Source organism: Coccomyxa subellipsoidea (genome assembly GCF_000258705.1).
Source record: "Coccomyxa subellipsoidea C-169, whole genome shotgun sequence".
Lineage (NCBI taxonomy): Eukaryota > Viridiplantae > Chlorophyta > Trebouxiophyceae > Coccomyxaceae > Coccomyxa > Coccomyxa subellipsoidea.
Genome location: NW_005178037.1, coordinates 929,327 through 945,761, shown reverse-complemented (window position 1 = coordinate 945,761; position 16,435 = coordinate 929,327). Strand labels below are relative to the sequence as shown.

The 16,435-nt window shown below is 54.4% G+C and overlaps 2 protein-coding genes across 2 annotated transcripts; both read right to left on the bottom strand.

Annotated features, from left to right (window-relative positions):
* Nucleotides 1-189: 189 nt before the first annotated feature.
* On the bottom strand, nt 190-9,501 carry COCSUDRAFT_62534 (hypothetical protein; the record flags this gene model as incomplete). The annotated part of the gene is made up of 20 exons (XM_005648495.1): nt 190-327; nt 535-753; nt 1,021-2,286; nt 2,442-2,558; nt 2,793-2,930; nt 3,040-3,166; nt 3,294-3,439; nt 3,569-3,733; nt 4,909-5,032; nt 5,227-5,360; nt 5,493-5,678; nt 5,996-6,118; nt 6,395-6,560; nt 6,880-7,085; nt 7,218-7,387; nt 7,628-7,852; nt 8,052-8,286; nt 8,590-8,748; nt 9,092-9,234; nt 9,327-9,501. 20 exons carry the CDS (start codon nt 9,499-9,501, stop codon nt 190-192), a joined length of 4,362 nt encoding a protein of 1,453 aa, XP_005648552.1.
* Nucleotides 9,502-11,318: 1,817 nt separating this feature from the next.
* COCSUDRAFT_62533 (hypothetical protein) lies at nt 11,319-16,165 on the bottom strand (the record flags this gene model as incomplete). Its single annotated transcript, XM_005648494.1, has 14 exons — nt 11,319-11,454; nt 11,582-11,715; nt 11,854-12,123; nt 12,267-12,338; nt 12,447-12,569; nt 13,144-13,342; nt 13,526-13,731; nt 13,865-14,034; nt 14,269-14,493; nt 14,610-14,838; nt 15,034-15,192; nt 15,357-15,556; nt 15,664-15,843; nt 16,117-16,165. The coding sequence occupies 14 exons, from the start codon at nt 16,163-16,165 to the stop codon at nt 11,319-11,321; spliced, it is 2,352 nt and encodes a 783-aa protein (XP_005648551.1).
* Nucleotides 16,166-16,435: the final 270 nt, after the last annotated feature.

The following is a 16,435-nucleotide window of genomic DNA, read 5'->3' as shown; positions in this document are numbered from 1 at the left end:
TCATGTAAGGTAGACTGTTCAAAGGCTTTGCAAGCTGGAGTGACCTTCTGCAATCCTAGAAAGGAAAGGATGTCAAATAAATTAAAGAAGAAACGCATTCTCCCTAATAATGTTACAGGCTCTATTGGATGTCATCGACTCTCCTCACACTCACACTCTCGAGCAATCTCTTCTCGCAGAACGTTGATATCAAGACTTGGGACCCTTGTTGAAGTACTGTGCAATCGATGCCGTGCCATGTGCGCTCCTGGCCTTCTCTGATCTCCTCTTCACGTCATTCCGCGGAGCTGCAGGGCCGAAGTGAGACACGGCAGACCAAGCTGGCCGCTGCAAACCACAGGTTGTCAGTCAGTGGGATGCCTTTTTCAGCACCGGGCTGCTCCAAGTGTGATGGCAGCCAAAAGCAAGGCAGACATAGGTGTGCCGATGGATGCACACACCGTATAGTACCATCAAGTGGCTTATCAAAAAGCATTTCCAGGGACGCATTCAGCACCCATGACTAATCAAACAGTGGCAGAATGCTCCTCCTACCTTTCCGCCTGACAGTTGCAAGGAGCCCATCTTGAGCACCGTTGTCCTGCCGCCTTTGCCGTCTGCGCCGCGGCGCACAAACTCACCGTTGGGCCCGCCCGAGCTGCTGCCGGGCTTCCTGTCCAGGAAAGAGCCCCGCCCCTTGCCCACACCAAGGCCCAAGCTACTGCTGGCGTGGCTGAAGGACTGCTTCCACCTGGAGGATTCGCTGTCCTGCACCTGAACACAGATGTCTCTATATTTGCAAGAATATACAATGAGCCAGGTTGGGTGCTAGGAAAGCCAGCTGGGAGTAGAGAATGTTGGAGCGCTGTCGATTCACCACAGATATAGGGCAGACCACAAACTGTTATCAGTTGCTGTGACGTCCATGTTTGTTGAGGGCAGTGATGTCGGCGGGGCTTGGAACAGCAGCTCTGCCGCATGTTTGCCGGTGACAGGATGTGCGCAAGTTTATTCTCAAGGAGCATTGTGCTGACAGCTCACCCGGTGGCTTCGCAGCGATGAGGTGCCCAGGCTTTCGCCTGAGAGTTGCTGGCCGCTGCCGAGGCAGCTTGATCGGACGCCTGCGCCGGCGCTGCTCTCCCGCCCAGCCGCAACGCTCCCAAAGGCCGCCCCGCGAGGCGACAGCCGCGGCACCTCGTTTTCCGAGATTGGCTGCGCGTCCTGGCACCAGTCGGGTGCGCCTGGTTGTATGTCATCATCTGCATCACAGTCCAGGTCGATAACGTCGTCCGACAGATCAAAGGTGGCCTCTTCGCGCACGGGTTCGGCTGGAGGCTCCGGCTCGCCGCAGCCGGGGTCGGGGCTGTAGAGCCGCTTGAGCCGCTTGCGAGCGGGCGGCTGCCGGGAAGACTCCTGGCTGCGGATTGCCGCCTCGTCCATGCCGGAGGCTGCGGAGGCAACGCCAGCATCCGTCTGCCACCTGCGCGCCAGCTGGACGCCGAGCGCGTGCTGCGGCTGCGCCTGTGGCTGCAGATTCTCTTTGCCGCCGCCCGCATCGGCCCGGCCGGCCGGGCCCGCCGTCTGGGCGGCAGCAGAATTGCACGTGCCGCCGAGCCTGCTCAAGTGGGACGGCTGCTTGCCGGGATCTGAGCCGCTCGTCGGCTGCGAGCCTGGGCATTCAGCGCCCTGGGAAGAGTGCCTGGCAGGGGGAACCCTGTTGAGCATGGCGGACACGTCATCGACTGAGACGGACACGTCCACAGCCGTTCCCTCCCACTGCTCCAGCAGCCGCTCCTCCTCCTCGTCCCAGGCCGGCCACTCGTCTGAGTCCGGTGAGTCATTCTGGATGGAGCACGCCATCCCACCATCATATGCATCCGTCCTGGGCGCCGCCTCTGACGTCATTTGCAGCTGCTCCTGAGCGCAGCCGCCGTCCTCTCCGGGACTCTCTGCAGCCACAGCGTGTGGCCTGCCCGCGCCGGCAGAAGCTGCCTGCCGGTCTACCTGGCTGCCAGCCGGCGCGCGAGCACGCGCAGCAAACTCGGCCGCCCAGGCCGCGTCCGGGCCGCCGTCATCGCCGTCGTCGAGGAGCACTTCAGCGTCGGCTGCTTCACACGCGCGCGCAGCACCGGAGGAGCTCCTGTGCGCGTGCGCGCCAGGCCGATCGGCCACCGGCAGTCGCACAGGCAGCATGTCTTCCTCCGGCGTGTTGTATGGGATTGGCGCCTGCCTGCCGCCCCGGCTGCCCTGCAGCTGCTGCTGCTGAGCTGGAGTCACCGCAGCTTGGGCGCTTGCCTTCAAATCCATCTGCAAAAGCACACCACCCAGGTAAAAAAACACAGCACTTCTTTGGCGAAGAATCTGAACGGCCCTCCGTCAGTGACTCGTTGAGTGCCTGGGAAGGCACTTTGAGCAAGGCGGCATGCCTTGAGCTGGTGAAGCTCCCGCCTCTGGTCGGCGACTTTCGAAGCGAGCTCGCGCCGGTCGCTGTCGAGCTTCTTCTTCTGCAGCAGCAGGTGCCGGTACTGTTCGTTGCGCAGCTGCAGCGCATTCTGCAAGGGCACCGTTGCATCCTCCTCCTGCGCAAGCACATGAAGCATCAAGAAAGTCCTGTTGAAATGAGTCACCCTTCAAGTCATTGGGGTGGCTGCCACATGTACAAGAACGCCATGCAATCTCTGTACCCAGAATATCCAACGCCAGGTGCCTTGCCAGTAAGAAGAGTCTTCTCGCCTTGCACAGGCAACAGCAGTATGAGCACTGCAATCACAGGTGTGCAGGGTTTGCCTGGGACATGAAAACGCTGCACAGACCTTGGAGCTGGCGCGTAGGTTCTTCGCAAGTGCTGCCATATCCTTTGCTCCCAGCTCCTTGTCCAGCTGCAGCTGCAGCGTTGCAACCTCCTTTACCAGCTGGTTCTTCTCCCGCTCCTCGCGCACGGCTTTGCCTTTCTGCACATCAAGGCGGCCATGACATGTCCGGTCAGTTGTAGACTGGCTTTCTGTAGTTCGATGCATTGAATGAATGCATGGAGGCATAAATGAGACCAGATGGCGGGACCCTCACATAGAAGTTTGCTTGCTGCTCGAGCTGGGACTTCATGGTGTGCTTCTCCTCTCGCAGCTTCTTCAGCTCCCTCTCCTTCACCAGCACATCCTCAGCCAGCTTCGCACGCTCCTCCTCCGCCCTGCATCATGCATCTCCATGTCAAAACAACTCACCAAACAAGTCCACCCATCAAAATCATCGGATCTTGAGCACGCTATGCGGCGCGCTTTCATGATGGCAAAGGGGAGGTGGCCAGGTACTCTTACTTGTCTCTCTGCTCATCTGCTTCCAGCTCCTGCACACGCAGCTTCTTGCTCTCTTCCAGCAGAGCGGCGGTGGCGGTCTCAAGTTTCCTGGCCTCCTCTTTGATGCTGGCCTGCAGCTCCTTCACCTCCTTCCTCAGGTCCTCAGCCTGTGAGCCACAGCCGTACCAGACACATGTGAGCAGCAATGTTGACTGTAATTCGCCTGACGGTGTGTGATCAGGAGGTGATTGAATGTGTCTGAGCTGGGGCTGGAGGTTTACGAGGACTGTGCCCACCTCGGTGATTTTAGCAGAGTACTCCCCGGATGTGACAAGGAGGCAGCCAGGTGTGGCAATGGTGTCAGGGTTCTGGCTGGGGTCAGGTGCGCTCTGCGGCGCCAGGGGCAGGTAGATTCTGTGCTGGTGAGCCTGCTTATCCCTCTCTGGGCGCTTCGCGGGGGCCTGGAATCCAGAAAGTGCCACACAACGACCGATTAGCCGTCTTAAATTTGTTTGATTCGGTGATCGTGTTGCTTTACTATAAGGATTCGGAAAACTTGGCACACTTGCAACAGCTCTCACTGAAGTGGATTGTCCATCTCACATAACTTAAAGTACAGCAGAGTCTCGGAGCTTAATTGCAACACCCTGACTGCTTCAATCGAATGCAGTGAAGAAATTTGACGCACCCTGCATATTGGACATTCCTTCTTGTAAACAAGAGCTTTTGCCACACAGTCCTCATGAAATACATGGCCGCAGCTGTATAGAGCTCCCCAGCTCTGATCATCTTCCAGACTCGCGCATGTCTGACATATTGCACATTTCAAAGTGATTTGCGCACTCATAATGTAATATGAGTGGAGTGCATCACAATCGTCAGAACGTGGTATAGCAAGCAACGTAGGAGCACTATTTGTGAAATTTGTCACAGGTCCCAACAATATGGATCTACGAGACTATGTGTCATTGCAAGTTTCGGAATGCTGCTTATTATGAGGATGCTTGACGGTGAAGATCTCAAATACAAAGTTTGAAGAAAAAATTGAATCCTTGCTTGCGCCCATAAATTCCTTTATTGTTGAATTATTTTTGCTGATCATCACTTTGATGGTAGATATACCTCCTGAAAAACCGGCCAGAAATGACAGATGGCTTGATCAATTTGTAAATCAGGCGTTGCCTAATTTGACTTGCATGCAGCCTTTCAATATTTGCCCATTAAGACACTTGGGCAGAAATTTAGGTATCAGCACAGATTGTGACAAGTCTCAGTCCTTATCCAGTATATTTACATGGGATCACCATGGTGAGGGAACTAACTGACCACTGGAATGTCAAGCCTTCGTGAAATTTGTGATCACTACCGTTACTAATTCCTTCCAAAACTGTCCTTGGTCTTTGTCCTATCAGAAATCTGCACAGACAATGTTGTGCAGCTGTTGCATTCAACTTGTAATGGTCCCTCATTACTGGAAACCCCTTCCTAGCCTACAGCTTCCAGCATGTCAGAATCCTGGTATGATGATGCAAATAATCTGCTGCAGTAATGTACAAGTCTCCAGAGTACAGTGCCCCTTCAATTCCTCCGGTCCCCAACAGCACTGGAGTCCTCAGGAGGTCCCTCAGTCCTCCACCCTCCAGGCGTCGTAGCGGCCGCCGTCGCGCACAGCAGCCAGCATGACTGACATGGGGGACATCTTGTCTTTCCAGGCATCCACATCCGCCCCCTTGTCCATGAACAGCTTCAGCAGGTGCCCACTGCACAGCAGAACACATAACACACTCAGACATCCTCAGATCAGATTTTCTCAAACAACATCAACAAGACTCCAGAGGGTGATGATGACATGTCCCATGTCAGGTTTAGTGTTATAAACCAGGACAGAGCCTTCAATGACATTTTCTGCATTGCAATCACATGTGCTGCAAAACTACATTGAAGGGCTCCCCACCTGAAGCCGGAGACGAGGCAGGCTCCCTTCTCGTGCATGGTGATGGGCGTGGACTTCTTGCCATAAATGCTACTGTCACTCAGGTTCCAGAACACCACCTGTGGCAGCGCGTAACCGGCCGCCTCGAACCGCGCCTGCCGATGCAAACACTCACACATCTCAGCAGCTGCCTCGCGACAAAAACAAACACATGCGCCTCCTGCATGCCAACGATCAGCAGCCCTGGGTGCCAAACATGATAATGTATGGAGAGGTCTAGGAAGCACCTTGACGGCTTCATAGTTGGTCGGCTCGCGCTTGCGTGTCTGGCGCGATCCAAGTGACAGGTTACCGTAGGAGTAGACCAGGTCATCATTGTCCTTGATGTGTGTGCACCGGTCAAATTCCATGTCCGAGAAGATGAAGAGGGTCTTGATCATGTCCTGCGGCTTCAGCTTGTAGGCCACAGCACGCTGCACAGGCAGTGGAACAACATGTCAGCAGAAGCCACATACTGGCAATCAGCATCCCAGGCAGGCATGAGTGCAGAGGATTTCTGGCAAGAAGATGACAGAAGCTTCATGTTGCAAGGAGAGGCTTGCCTGGAGCAGGAGCTCAAACACAGCGTTGATGTCTGTGTTCAAGTTCCAGTTCATGTCTTCGACGTCCTTCACCTGAACAAGAGCCAAACTTTGCGTGAGTGTCAAGTGTTCTCGCAGAATCTGAAGCAGGACATGCAGCCACAAGTGACCTTGAAGCACATTATGTTATTCTTGGTGAGTGGGCCCACCTGCTCCATGAGGGTGTTCCCCTGGACCAGGTGCAGCTCAGGGGTGGATGAGAAGGTGCAGATGATCTTGTTGAAGGGCGGCTTGGTCACCTCAGCAGTCAGCAGTGACAGCGCAATGGCCACCTGCGCATGCATGCGGGCCAACCTGTCGCGGCATGTGTTGCACACCCAAGAAAATTTCTCGGATGGAAGCTCCTGATATAGAGCGTATTTGTGCTGACCCACACTCAGCCCAATCTATCAGCAAAGACAAGTATTGTTGATGCTATTATTATTATTCCACGCTGTTGCTGCCAAGAGGCTAGATGCGGTGCAAAGATACTTGTAAAGATGAATTGTTGTATGTTCTTCTTGGCAGCTCTACTTGGAAGGGTGTGGGTTGGCACTGAGTGTGCGTACCTCCATGGGCTGCCCGCACATGGAGCCAGAGACATCACAGATGGCCATGGCGCTGCTGAGCTCGCCTCCTTCGCGAAGCTTCTGCACGTATGCCTTCCACTGGGCCTCGGCCACTTCCATGCCTGTGTCGCTGACCCCTGATTTGGAATCGTGCATCCATGCACACCTGCAGATGTGCATGCTCTGATGATTTAGGCAAGCAAGCTGGCCAAAAAAAAACAGAGACTTTCACTGCCACTCTGTTCAAGTGCTATTTTTATGACACATGTTCAAGTGTTATTTCTCCTGCCAGTGGCAAGGTGTGTCTGCAGACAAGCTGCAGGTAAAGGCTGCCACAAATCCAACATTGTGGTGGACTCGCCATATCCAAGCAAGACCCAATCAACCGTGGGCACGGTGCTCAGTATTAATACTGCCCCCTGCCAGCCGGGCAACATTGGTCAATATTGCATCATAAAGCACGTGTGCGTTTTTGGGTGGCTCACCCGGCCTTCTGCATGGCCTCCTTCACGATCTCATGGGGCTTCAGGGCACCGGCATTGATCGTGACCTCTCCCTTCTTCACCCTCGCCAGGTACTCCACTAGGCGGTCCTTGTCGTGGTGCTCAAAGGTCTTCTTGCTGCGTTTGAAACACACCGAGGCCACGCGGCTGTAGTCGATCTCCGACCACTTGCGCTTGGACATCAGCACCTGTAAGCCCCACAACAACATGCATGTCATTATCCCTGATTTAGACATTACACGAATCTGCCGTGCTGCCGCAATTGCAAGCAAGCACAGACCCTCCAGACACACAGAAGCAAGGAAATGATAAATACTCACCTCGGTGACGGGGGCTGCCTTGCGCAGGACGGTGGTGTACTCCTTCTGGAAGCAGCGCCTGGCCAGCTCAGCATAGTCAGTATAGGGCATTCCGTCCGTGCGGTGCTCTGCCTCTGGGTACAGCAGCTCCGCTATGCTGGTCGCGATCAGCGTTTGCTTGTCGTGGTGCCCTGCCAAACAACGCAAAATATGCAAAGTTTCAGTGCATGAATTTTCAGCTTGAGAAGCTGCAGGCATACCTGCATTTATTGACATGTCTGCGTTGCAATATTACCAGATGTGCTGAAGTGCTCCGTGGCCCTTTAGGCTCTAGGCCACCCTCTCCCCTGAAGTGCGCTACCCCTCTCACCACTCCTCAAGAAACGACAGCCAGATGAAAATGGTGAGAAGTTGTGGGGCTTGAGGCTCACCCTTTGGCGTGGGCGCCCATTTGGCGGCGAGCGAGGAGATCTTCTTGCCGGCGTGCAGGTCTGCAAGGACACGTCGCAGCTGCTCAGCAAATAGCAGCGCCACGGCCGTGTGCAGCGCGCGATAGACCGGGTCCTCTCCCAGCATGCTCCGCGCCCTCTTCAGGGCAGCCAGCTGCGCCTCGTGCCTCCTGTTGTGGTCTGCCTGCCCTTTTGCCTTCAGCGCCGCTGCAAGCAAAAAAATTGCAAGACTTGCTCAGGTGGACTATTTAAATTGGACATCTGCATGTAAATCTGCATGGCATGAGAGGCAGGGATGCAGAGAGATTGACGTTCTATGAAACAGGATGTATGAAGTGCATGGTTGACAGGGAAGCTTGCAGGTGTCTGGTATGCAGTGGCAGATAGCAGCTGGCAGATAGTGTACCTGTGTTGGATTTTGCACGGGAGGTCTTTGCAGCCGCCCTTTTCTCCGCTCTCTTGATGCTCTTGAGCGAGGTGCGCCACTCCTTGAGCCGCTGCTTCTTGGCCGCCTTTCTGGACGCGTGGTTGGCCCCCTTGCTGCCCATGCGCTGCTCCTCAGCTTCAGCGCGCTCCGCCCACTCCTCCTCCCCCACACACAGCCGGACCAACAGCTCCAGCAGATCCTTCCAGTACCCGCACTGCAGGCACAAAATGACAGTCATCAGGGAGATGCAACAATGACAAATGGCTACCAATCCAGATGCTGAGCACTGTGCCCACGGTTGATTGGGTCACGCTTGGATCTGGCAAGTCCATCAAGGGGTAGGAATTTGGCCTTCACATGCAGCTTGTCCGCAGACGCACCTTTCTTCTGGCAGGAAAACACGTAATAATAACCCAGATATCAATTAATGGCAATGCCATCGCTCCATGCGGCTGAGTCACTTTGAGCTGTAAAGGCAGGAGAAGCAAAGACAAACATAGGAGAGGTATATGCACACCTTGACCATCTCGGGCAGGTTGGCGAGCAGGGTGCGTGGGTGGTGCTTGGCCAGCCACACGTAGGCGTCCAGAGAGCGCGCGGTCTCCCCCTTGCCATTACGGATGTCCCGCAGGTGCGCGATCAGCTGCAGCATCACCAGCGGGTCCTCCTGCCAGCCCTGCACAGCCGTGCCAGATCCATGCTCATTATTATGCATATTGTTATTATTATCAAACAAATCAACTGCCAAGAGGCAAGGTGCGCCTGCAGATAACGCTGCAGGTAGCGTCTATCAGAATACTAACACCCTGGAGGACCTGGAGGTTCATCGAGCATAAAAAGTGCCAGTCTTCAGGATTGAGCGTTTTGCTTGCTAATGCATGTTGCAGGACAAGCGCAAGCTTTCAGGCAAGCATGACCGGCAGCGCAACAGCAGGGAGGGACGATGCCGCACCCTGGTCAGGAGGTCATGGACGAGGGGGCAGGAGCTGTCCTCCACCACCTGATAGAAAGAAGTCCACCAGGCTACTGCCGCTGGAGCCGAAGGTGAGGGCGCCGTTCTCTGTGCGCGTCTGGAGGTTTGCAGCCTCAGGCACGAGCATGTCCACGAAGGTCGCGCTGGCCCCGTGCGCATTCTCAGCTGGCTGCCGCGAAGATGAGGATCCTATAAGAACACAACAAAAACTTGTAGCCTTCCAGAATGGCTGAATGGAAGATGTCAGGTGGATGCTGGTCTTCTGATGGTAAGGTGCACACCTCTTGATGGCAGGGCTGAGGCCAGCTCAGCCAGCAGCTCAGACACTTGCGCGGCTTCTTCCTTGGGAAGAATGGGCAGGCGGAAGCCCTCAGGCTTGAAGAAGCTGAAGTTGTTCCAGGGCCCGTTCAGCAGAGGCCCGTCAGAGGTCTTACGCCTCTTGAATTCGGACCCCATCTCACCTGCTCGTAGCAAGAATAACTTGTCAAGACGGGGACACTTCACAGCGATGGTGCCCGGCCATCGCGTTGTGTGCCGTCCGAGATGGCATGAACCCGCAGGGAACGAAAGCTCACGACGAATACTCATGCAGTAGAGCAGTCATGCGTGACTTTTGCGCACTTGAGGGTCCTGTTATGTCCGACACGGTGCCACAAAGGCGGGTTTTGGCACCCTCAATCAACGGACCTCTGCTCCACCTACCAAAAGGAGGCTCAACTCGGCAGGAAAACGTGCGTTGGGAGAGTATGACGCAGCAACTTACTATGAGAAACCATGACGTACTCGTGGAGATCATCCTTGGCCTTGGTCTTGGCCCTTAGAGAAGGCTGATGAGCTGAGGAAGGGACGGGAAGCGGAGAATGGGGCGGCGCGTTTTTTAGGAGCATGTCTTTATACGTCATCCTTTATACGTTCAAAAAGACAATTCAGCACAGAAACTTTAACGGCACAGCACATGAAGAGGCAGTGAAACAGCTGAGTGTGGTGAAGAGTGCAGATGCTGGGAGGATCACCTGCAACTGGTCCTGACGGACCGCTCTAGGCACTCGTATGAGATGTGCAGTCTGAATTCCCAACGTCTCACAGCATCAAATCATGTAGCACTTCCAGCAGACCAGGTGAGCACATTTATGTAGGAGACGAACCGATGGCGGGTTTTGTTTGCACATGAGGTAGTGAGGTTGTGTCAGCTTCTTGCAGCTCCTATACCATCTAGAATCTTCGATCGACGCTGGCGTGGCCCGACCAGCCAGGTCGAGCAAAGAGAGAGCCTGTGAGTGGTGTGCTGTCATTGCCATTCCGTTGTGTTGCTAGCATTAATATATCACTTGCGGTCCGACCTTTTGGGCTGGATCAAATATGCTATCATAGCCCATGATGGGTCGTCCCAACTAAGAACGAACAGAATATGAATCAGCAACACTGATTCTGATAAAGCCATTTGCCTATACTGCGATATATTTGTGTTTTTGTAATCAGATATTTTTTATGTGAGGAGAACTTTCGTTGCCATTGAGCACCCGGTGCAGAGGAGACTTGCTCTGTATTACACCAAGGAGACTTGCTCCATTCTCCAGTATGTCCCCTAATCTCTCATGGGAGGCCCATGCACAGAAAGTGTGTAGAGCTGCTGCTGATTGCCAACTTGCCTTCCTTCATCACCTCCAAAAAACAAATGCTGCTGACAGGCATCATCTTGACAGGGAAACTTCTAAACAATCACAAAAAGGCACACGGCTACACTGTAAAGCTAGAATTGAACCCGACCTGAAATTCTCACACACAAGTACACAGACAATCATGAAATGCTGAGCTGAAACAAAGTCAGCAGCAGCCAAGTAGCTTCCAGAAGTTCTACCATCTGACGTTGGCTGATGCACTGCGCTATGAACACACCACAATAAATGGCCTCTCTTCTATATTTTCACATGCTGACACATTGACTCTGTCTCTAGGTGTGTCTTGGCTCAGCATCATCCACGCCACTGCTCAGGTCGCCAAAAGCCTCACTTCAGCACATCAAGACTTCCTCTCCTTGTCGCGCTCAGCAGCAGCTGTTCACAGATCAGCATATCTGCGCACTTCCCACGCCAGGAGTCAGTGCCAGATTGGAGGCCAACCTACACAGGGGCCAACTTGTAACTGCCCAAGTAAACCCTGCCTCTGCCCACACCACATGATTTATGCTGAATCAGGGATGCAAACCCTTCAGATTTCCCGGCGAACAGCTCACCAGGAAGTAGTTGAGGGCATTTCCGTACATGAAGCAGTCCTCAGTCCAGCACCCTCCAGTCCTCGTAGCGACCGCAGTCGCGGGTGGCAGCCAGCATCACATTGAAGGGGGACATGCGGTCCTTCCAGGCATCCACATCGCCCCCGCTCTCCATGAACAGCTTCAGCAGGTGCCCACTGCACAGCAGCACATGGTAGACTTAGTCAGGCAACTCCAGACAGACAACCTGCTGCCGCCGGAAGTATAGCCTTGAAAGAATGTGCTGTCATTTGGAGCAGCAGGAAGCACTGCGGAGATGCCCACCTGAAGCCAGACACAAGCGCAGCTCCCGCCTCGTTCATGGTCACAGGCGTGGACTTCTTGCCGCCCACGCTGCTGTCCCTCAGGTTCCAGAACACAACCTGCGGCAGCGCGTAGCCGGCCGCCTCGAACCGCGCCTGCCAGACACACAAACACACGCATACGTCAGACAGATTTATGCGCCAAGTGGTTGAACAGGACAGCAGGCATTTGCCTTTTCTGCGATGAGAACGTCCAAGGGTGCCAATGGATATGTCATTATGTCAGAGCAGCACCTTGGCGTCCTCAAAGTTGGTCGCCTCGCGCTTGCGCCGCTCCAGTAGAGACAGCCTCTGAACGTAGGAGGAGATGTGGCCCACCCCGCCGTCACTGTCGCTGCTGCTGCTGCTATTGCTGTCACTGTCGCTGTCGCTCGGACTGTCATTGGCATAGCCGCCATAGCCGTAGTCATGACCAGGCCGTGTGGCTTCGTCGAACTCCATGTCTGAGAAGATGAAGAGGGTCTTGATCATGTCATCAGGCTTCAGCTTGGACGCCACAGCACGCTGCACAGGCAGTCGGGAGAGCATGTCAGCAGTAGGAGGAGATGAAAAGCATACATTGGCACAGGAATTAGATTGACTTGTGCCAAATATAAGTACACGCAATGCATGTCACACGTCAAGGAGTGATGGCTTGCAGGGCTTACCTCCAACAGGAGGGTGAAGACTGCATTGAGGTCTGTGTTCATGCCCCACTTCATCTTTACGATGTTGGTCACCTGACAGAACACCCGTTTGTCAGCATCCCTGTGGATTTCAGAGCTAAGGAAAGGGGAACAACAATAATGACTTTGAAGCTGCACATGGTTGTGCAAGGAGGGGATCACCTGCTCCACGAGGGTATTCCCCTTAACCAGGTGCAGCTCAGGGGTGGATGAGAAGGTGCAGATGATCTTGTTGAAGGGCGGCTTGGTCACCTCCGCAGTCAGCAGTGACAGCGCAATGGCCACCTGCGCATGCATCCGGCATAGCTGTCCTGATCTGCAAATCTTAGAGTGCAGGTGCCTGATACCATGTATGAGCAGCAGGGTTTGAAAGCGGTCCTAGAAGATCTCAGGCCAGCCTCTAAATAGGGCAAGGGCAGGCAGGGGCTTCGCCCCCGCCTGCTGCCCTGATAGTAGCTGCCAGCTTCAGTAAAATTTCGGGGCATCCCTGAGGTTCCCAAAATATTTCAACAGGGAGATGTAGGTTTTCCCTTAAATTTGGCCTCCAGGTGGTCCAAAATGCCTGAAATTCTGGAATGCCCCTAAGTCAAAGCCAAGTAGCTTCAAGGCGTTGTCCTGATGCCATTTTGCCAAATCTGTATATATTCTGGGGTTGCCCTGAAATGTCACCCCTAGCCCTGAAGTGGGTTGGCCAATCCCTTGGGGGGCCCTTGGGGGCTGTCAAACCCTGATGAGCAGCAAAGTGCCATAAGGGTGGTCTTAGCCTGTTGTTGAGATACTCTCCTGCATCATGCATGATGTAGGCAGCAACACACAATGCTGCACACGTGTAGAGAGGCTGGCAGAAAAAGAGGCAGACCTGCATGGGCTGTCCGTGCATGGAGCCGGAGACATCACAGATGGCCATGGCGCTGCTGAGCTCGCCTCCCTCGCGAAGCTTCTGCACATATGCCTTCCACTGGGCCTCGGCCACCTCCATGCCTGTGTCCATCTCATCATCGCCTGCCTTGTCGTCCTCAGACTCACTGCCTGGGTTGCCGTAGCCCATGTACTCACACCTGCATCAGACAAGTGCCTGAGTAGATTAGCAATGCTACCCTCTTCAAGAGGTAAAATCAGGGCTTGCATCTTCTTATATCAGCAAGGAGTACAAGGCATCCGAGATTGCACATAATGCATTGTATTCTTCATCAGGTAAGTGTGTGTCAGGCAGCAATATCGGTCTTTCGCTGGTGGCTCACCCAGCCTTCTGCATGGCCTCCTTTACGAGCTCATGGGGCTTGAGGGCACCGGCATTGATCTTGGCCTCCCCCTTTTTCACCTTGCTCAGGTACTCCACGAGGCGGTCCTTGTCGTGGTACTTAAAGGTCTTCTTGTTGCGCTTGAAGCACACTGAGGCCACGCGGCTGTAGTCGATCTCTGAAAACTTGCGCTTTGCCATCAGGTCCTGCATGCATCCATATCCCTCCTCATCACGATAAATTCTGTCCAGTTTGGGCAGTGCATGAGTGACATTGCATATGGTCTCCTTGCTGTAATATCATCAGATTAAGCAGTTACATCCAGACACAGAAGAGCACCTCGGTGACGGGGGCTGCCTTGCGCAGCACAGTGGTGTACTCCTTCTGGAAGCAGCGCCTGGCCAGCTCAGCATAGTCATCGTAGGGCATTCCCTCCGTGAGGTGCTCAGCCTCGGAGTACAGCAGCTCCGCAATGGTCGTCGCGATTAGCGTGTCTCTGTCGTGGTGCCCTGTCCATCAGGCATGCATGCACTTAATCCACACACCCACATGTTGATAGCCAGAGTTCAGCACAGAATAACTTGGAGTTGAATGTCAGCATGCCTGCAGCCTCTGAAACACATATAGGTATAATTGAGCTGCCCTTAGGGGAAGTTCAGTTACCCCTAATATATGCAGGCCTCACATGGCTGTGAATGCAATCACATGCAAGCATCTGCACTCTGGAGAAGAAGCATGCTCACCCTTTGGCGTGGGCGCCCACTTGGCTGCGAGCGAGGAGACCATCTTGCCAGCATGCAGGTCGGCGAGGTCCCGTCGCAGCTGCTCAGCAAACAGCAGCGCCACGGCTGAGTGCAGCGCGCGATAGACCGGGTCCTCATTGAACTTGCGCCGCGCCCTCTCGATGGCCGCCAGCTGCTCCGCATGCCTCCTCTCCTTGTCACCATACCCTCGTGTCTTCTCTTCCTCTGCAAAAAACAAACACGAGTGTTCTCAGAGCTCATGCCACAGGCACAGCACTACATGAATAGCATTCAAGGACAGGACATTTGCAGATGGACGTCATGTAAGGCCAGAAGGCTACCTGCTTTGGTTTCCGCACGGGCAGTCTTGGCAGCCTGCCTGCCGTCTGCGTCCTTGATGCTCCTGACAGATGTGCGCCATTCCTTGAGCCGCTCCTTCTTGGCCTTTTTCCTTGATGCATGATTGGCCCCCTTGACCCGCTTTGCTATTGCTTCAGCGCGCGCAGCCCACTCCTCCTCCCCCACGCACAGCCGGACCAGCAGCTCCAGCAGATCCTTCCAGTACCCGGACTGCAGGCAAATGAAAGACATTAGGCATCACCAATGGTTGCACAATTTGTATCCGTTTTAGGGAGTACAGCTGCTAGGACAGGCTCATCAACACATGCATGTGAGTCATCAAATTGACATGCATGGAAGTTGATCTTGAGATGGACATGCATGAAAGGTAATTATGAGACTGACATGCATGGAACAAATTCCTACCTTGACCATCTCGGGCAGGTTGGCGAGCAGGGTGCGTGGGTGGTGCATGGCCAGCCACACATAGGCGTCCAGAGAGCGCGCGGTTTCCCCCTTGCCATTACGGATGTCCCGCAGGTGCGCGATCAGCTGCAGCATCACCAGCGGGTCCTCCTGCCAGCCCTGCATACAGCCACAGGACACTCGTCAAGATCATGTCTGTAGTGCACATGACAGTGTGATTGTCTAGCCTTCATGCACTCGCTTCGGAATACTTCTGAGTCCACAGACATCATGTCTAAGAAATGCCTGTCCCAAGCTCAATGTCAGCATGCAAAAAGCCGCACCTTGGTCAGAAGATCATGGACCAGAGTACACTTGCTGTCCTCCACCACCTGGAAGAACAAGTCCACCAGGCTGCTGCCGCTGGAGCTGAAGGTGGGTGCATGGTTCTCTGTGCGCTTCTGGAGGTTTGCAGCCTCAGTTATGAGCATGTCCACGAAGGGCGCGGTAGCCTCCTGGCCTTCTTGTCGCTGAGGTGACGGCCCTGGTGCGCCAGAAGATGGACTGTCTCTACTTCTTGTCTTCACATTATGAACATGGCTGCAAACCTGAAATCTGCATGTCTCCTCTGTGGCTGGTGACTGTGCTCACCTATCGGTAGAGGCAGGGCTGAGGCAAGCTCCTCCAGAAGAGACGTTCGCACGGCTGCTTCCTTGGAAAGCTTGGGCAGATGGAAGCCTTCAGGCTTGGCGAACCCAAAGTTGTTCCAGGGCCCGCTCAGCAGAGGCTCGTCGCAGGTCTTCCGCCTCTTGAATTCGCACGCCATATCCCCTGCTCGCACCATGATAATTTCTTCAGACGGAGCCAGCTTGCCGAGCCTTTGCAGTGGGCGTCGCCAAACTCAAGCGCGGGGTGAAAAAGTTCCGTCACAAGTTCCAGCACAATGCAATCAATGTATGAGCTTGCGCATCTTGTGGTCCTGTGATCATTGACAATGCGCCACAAGAGCCCTCCTTGATCGACCTGTGGACATCCCAACCCGCCAATGTGTTTACGGCCTTGGCGGGATTAGAGGCGATGCTGATGAGTGGAAAGGCGACTCACTTGATGGATCCATGATTTGCTCCCACTGCTGAAGGTCGTTAGCGGCCATGGTTGTCGAGGTTGAGGTGATGATGAAGCGATGAGAAGCCGAGGATGGGGCAGCGCGTCTTCTGCAAACAACCAACCGCCTAGTCGCTCAGGCGCGCAAGATAGGTTATAAGGAGTCCAGAGGGCAGTTGTCAGCTCCTGAGGCAGGTAAGACAACAAGGATAGTTTTGGTGAACCAGTTCAGATGCTCTCATGATCACCTGCTGCTGTTCCCGGCGGACTGCCAAGGCCTCCAAGCGGTTGTCAAAGCTGGGAGTGCAATTTCAGAGCG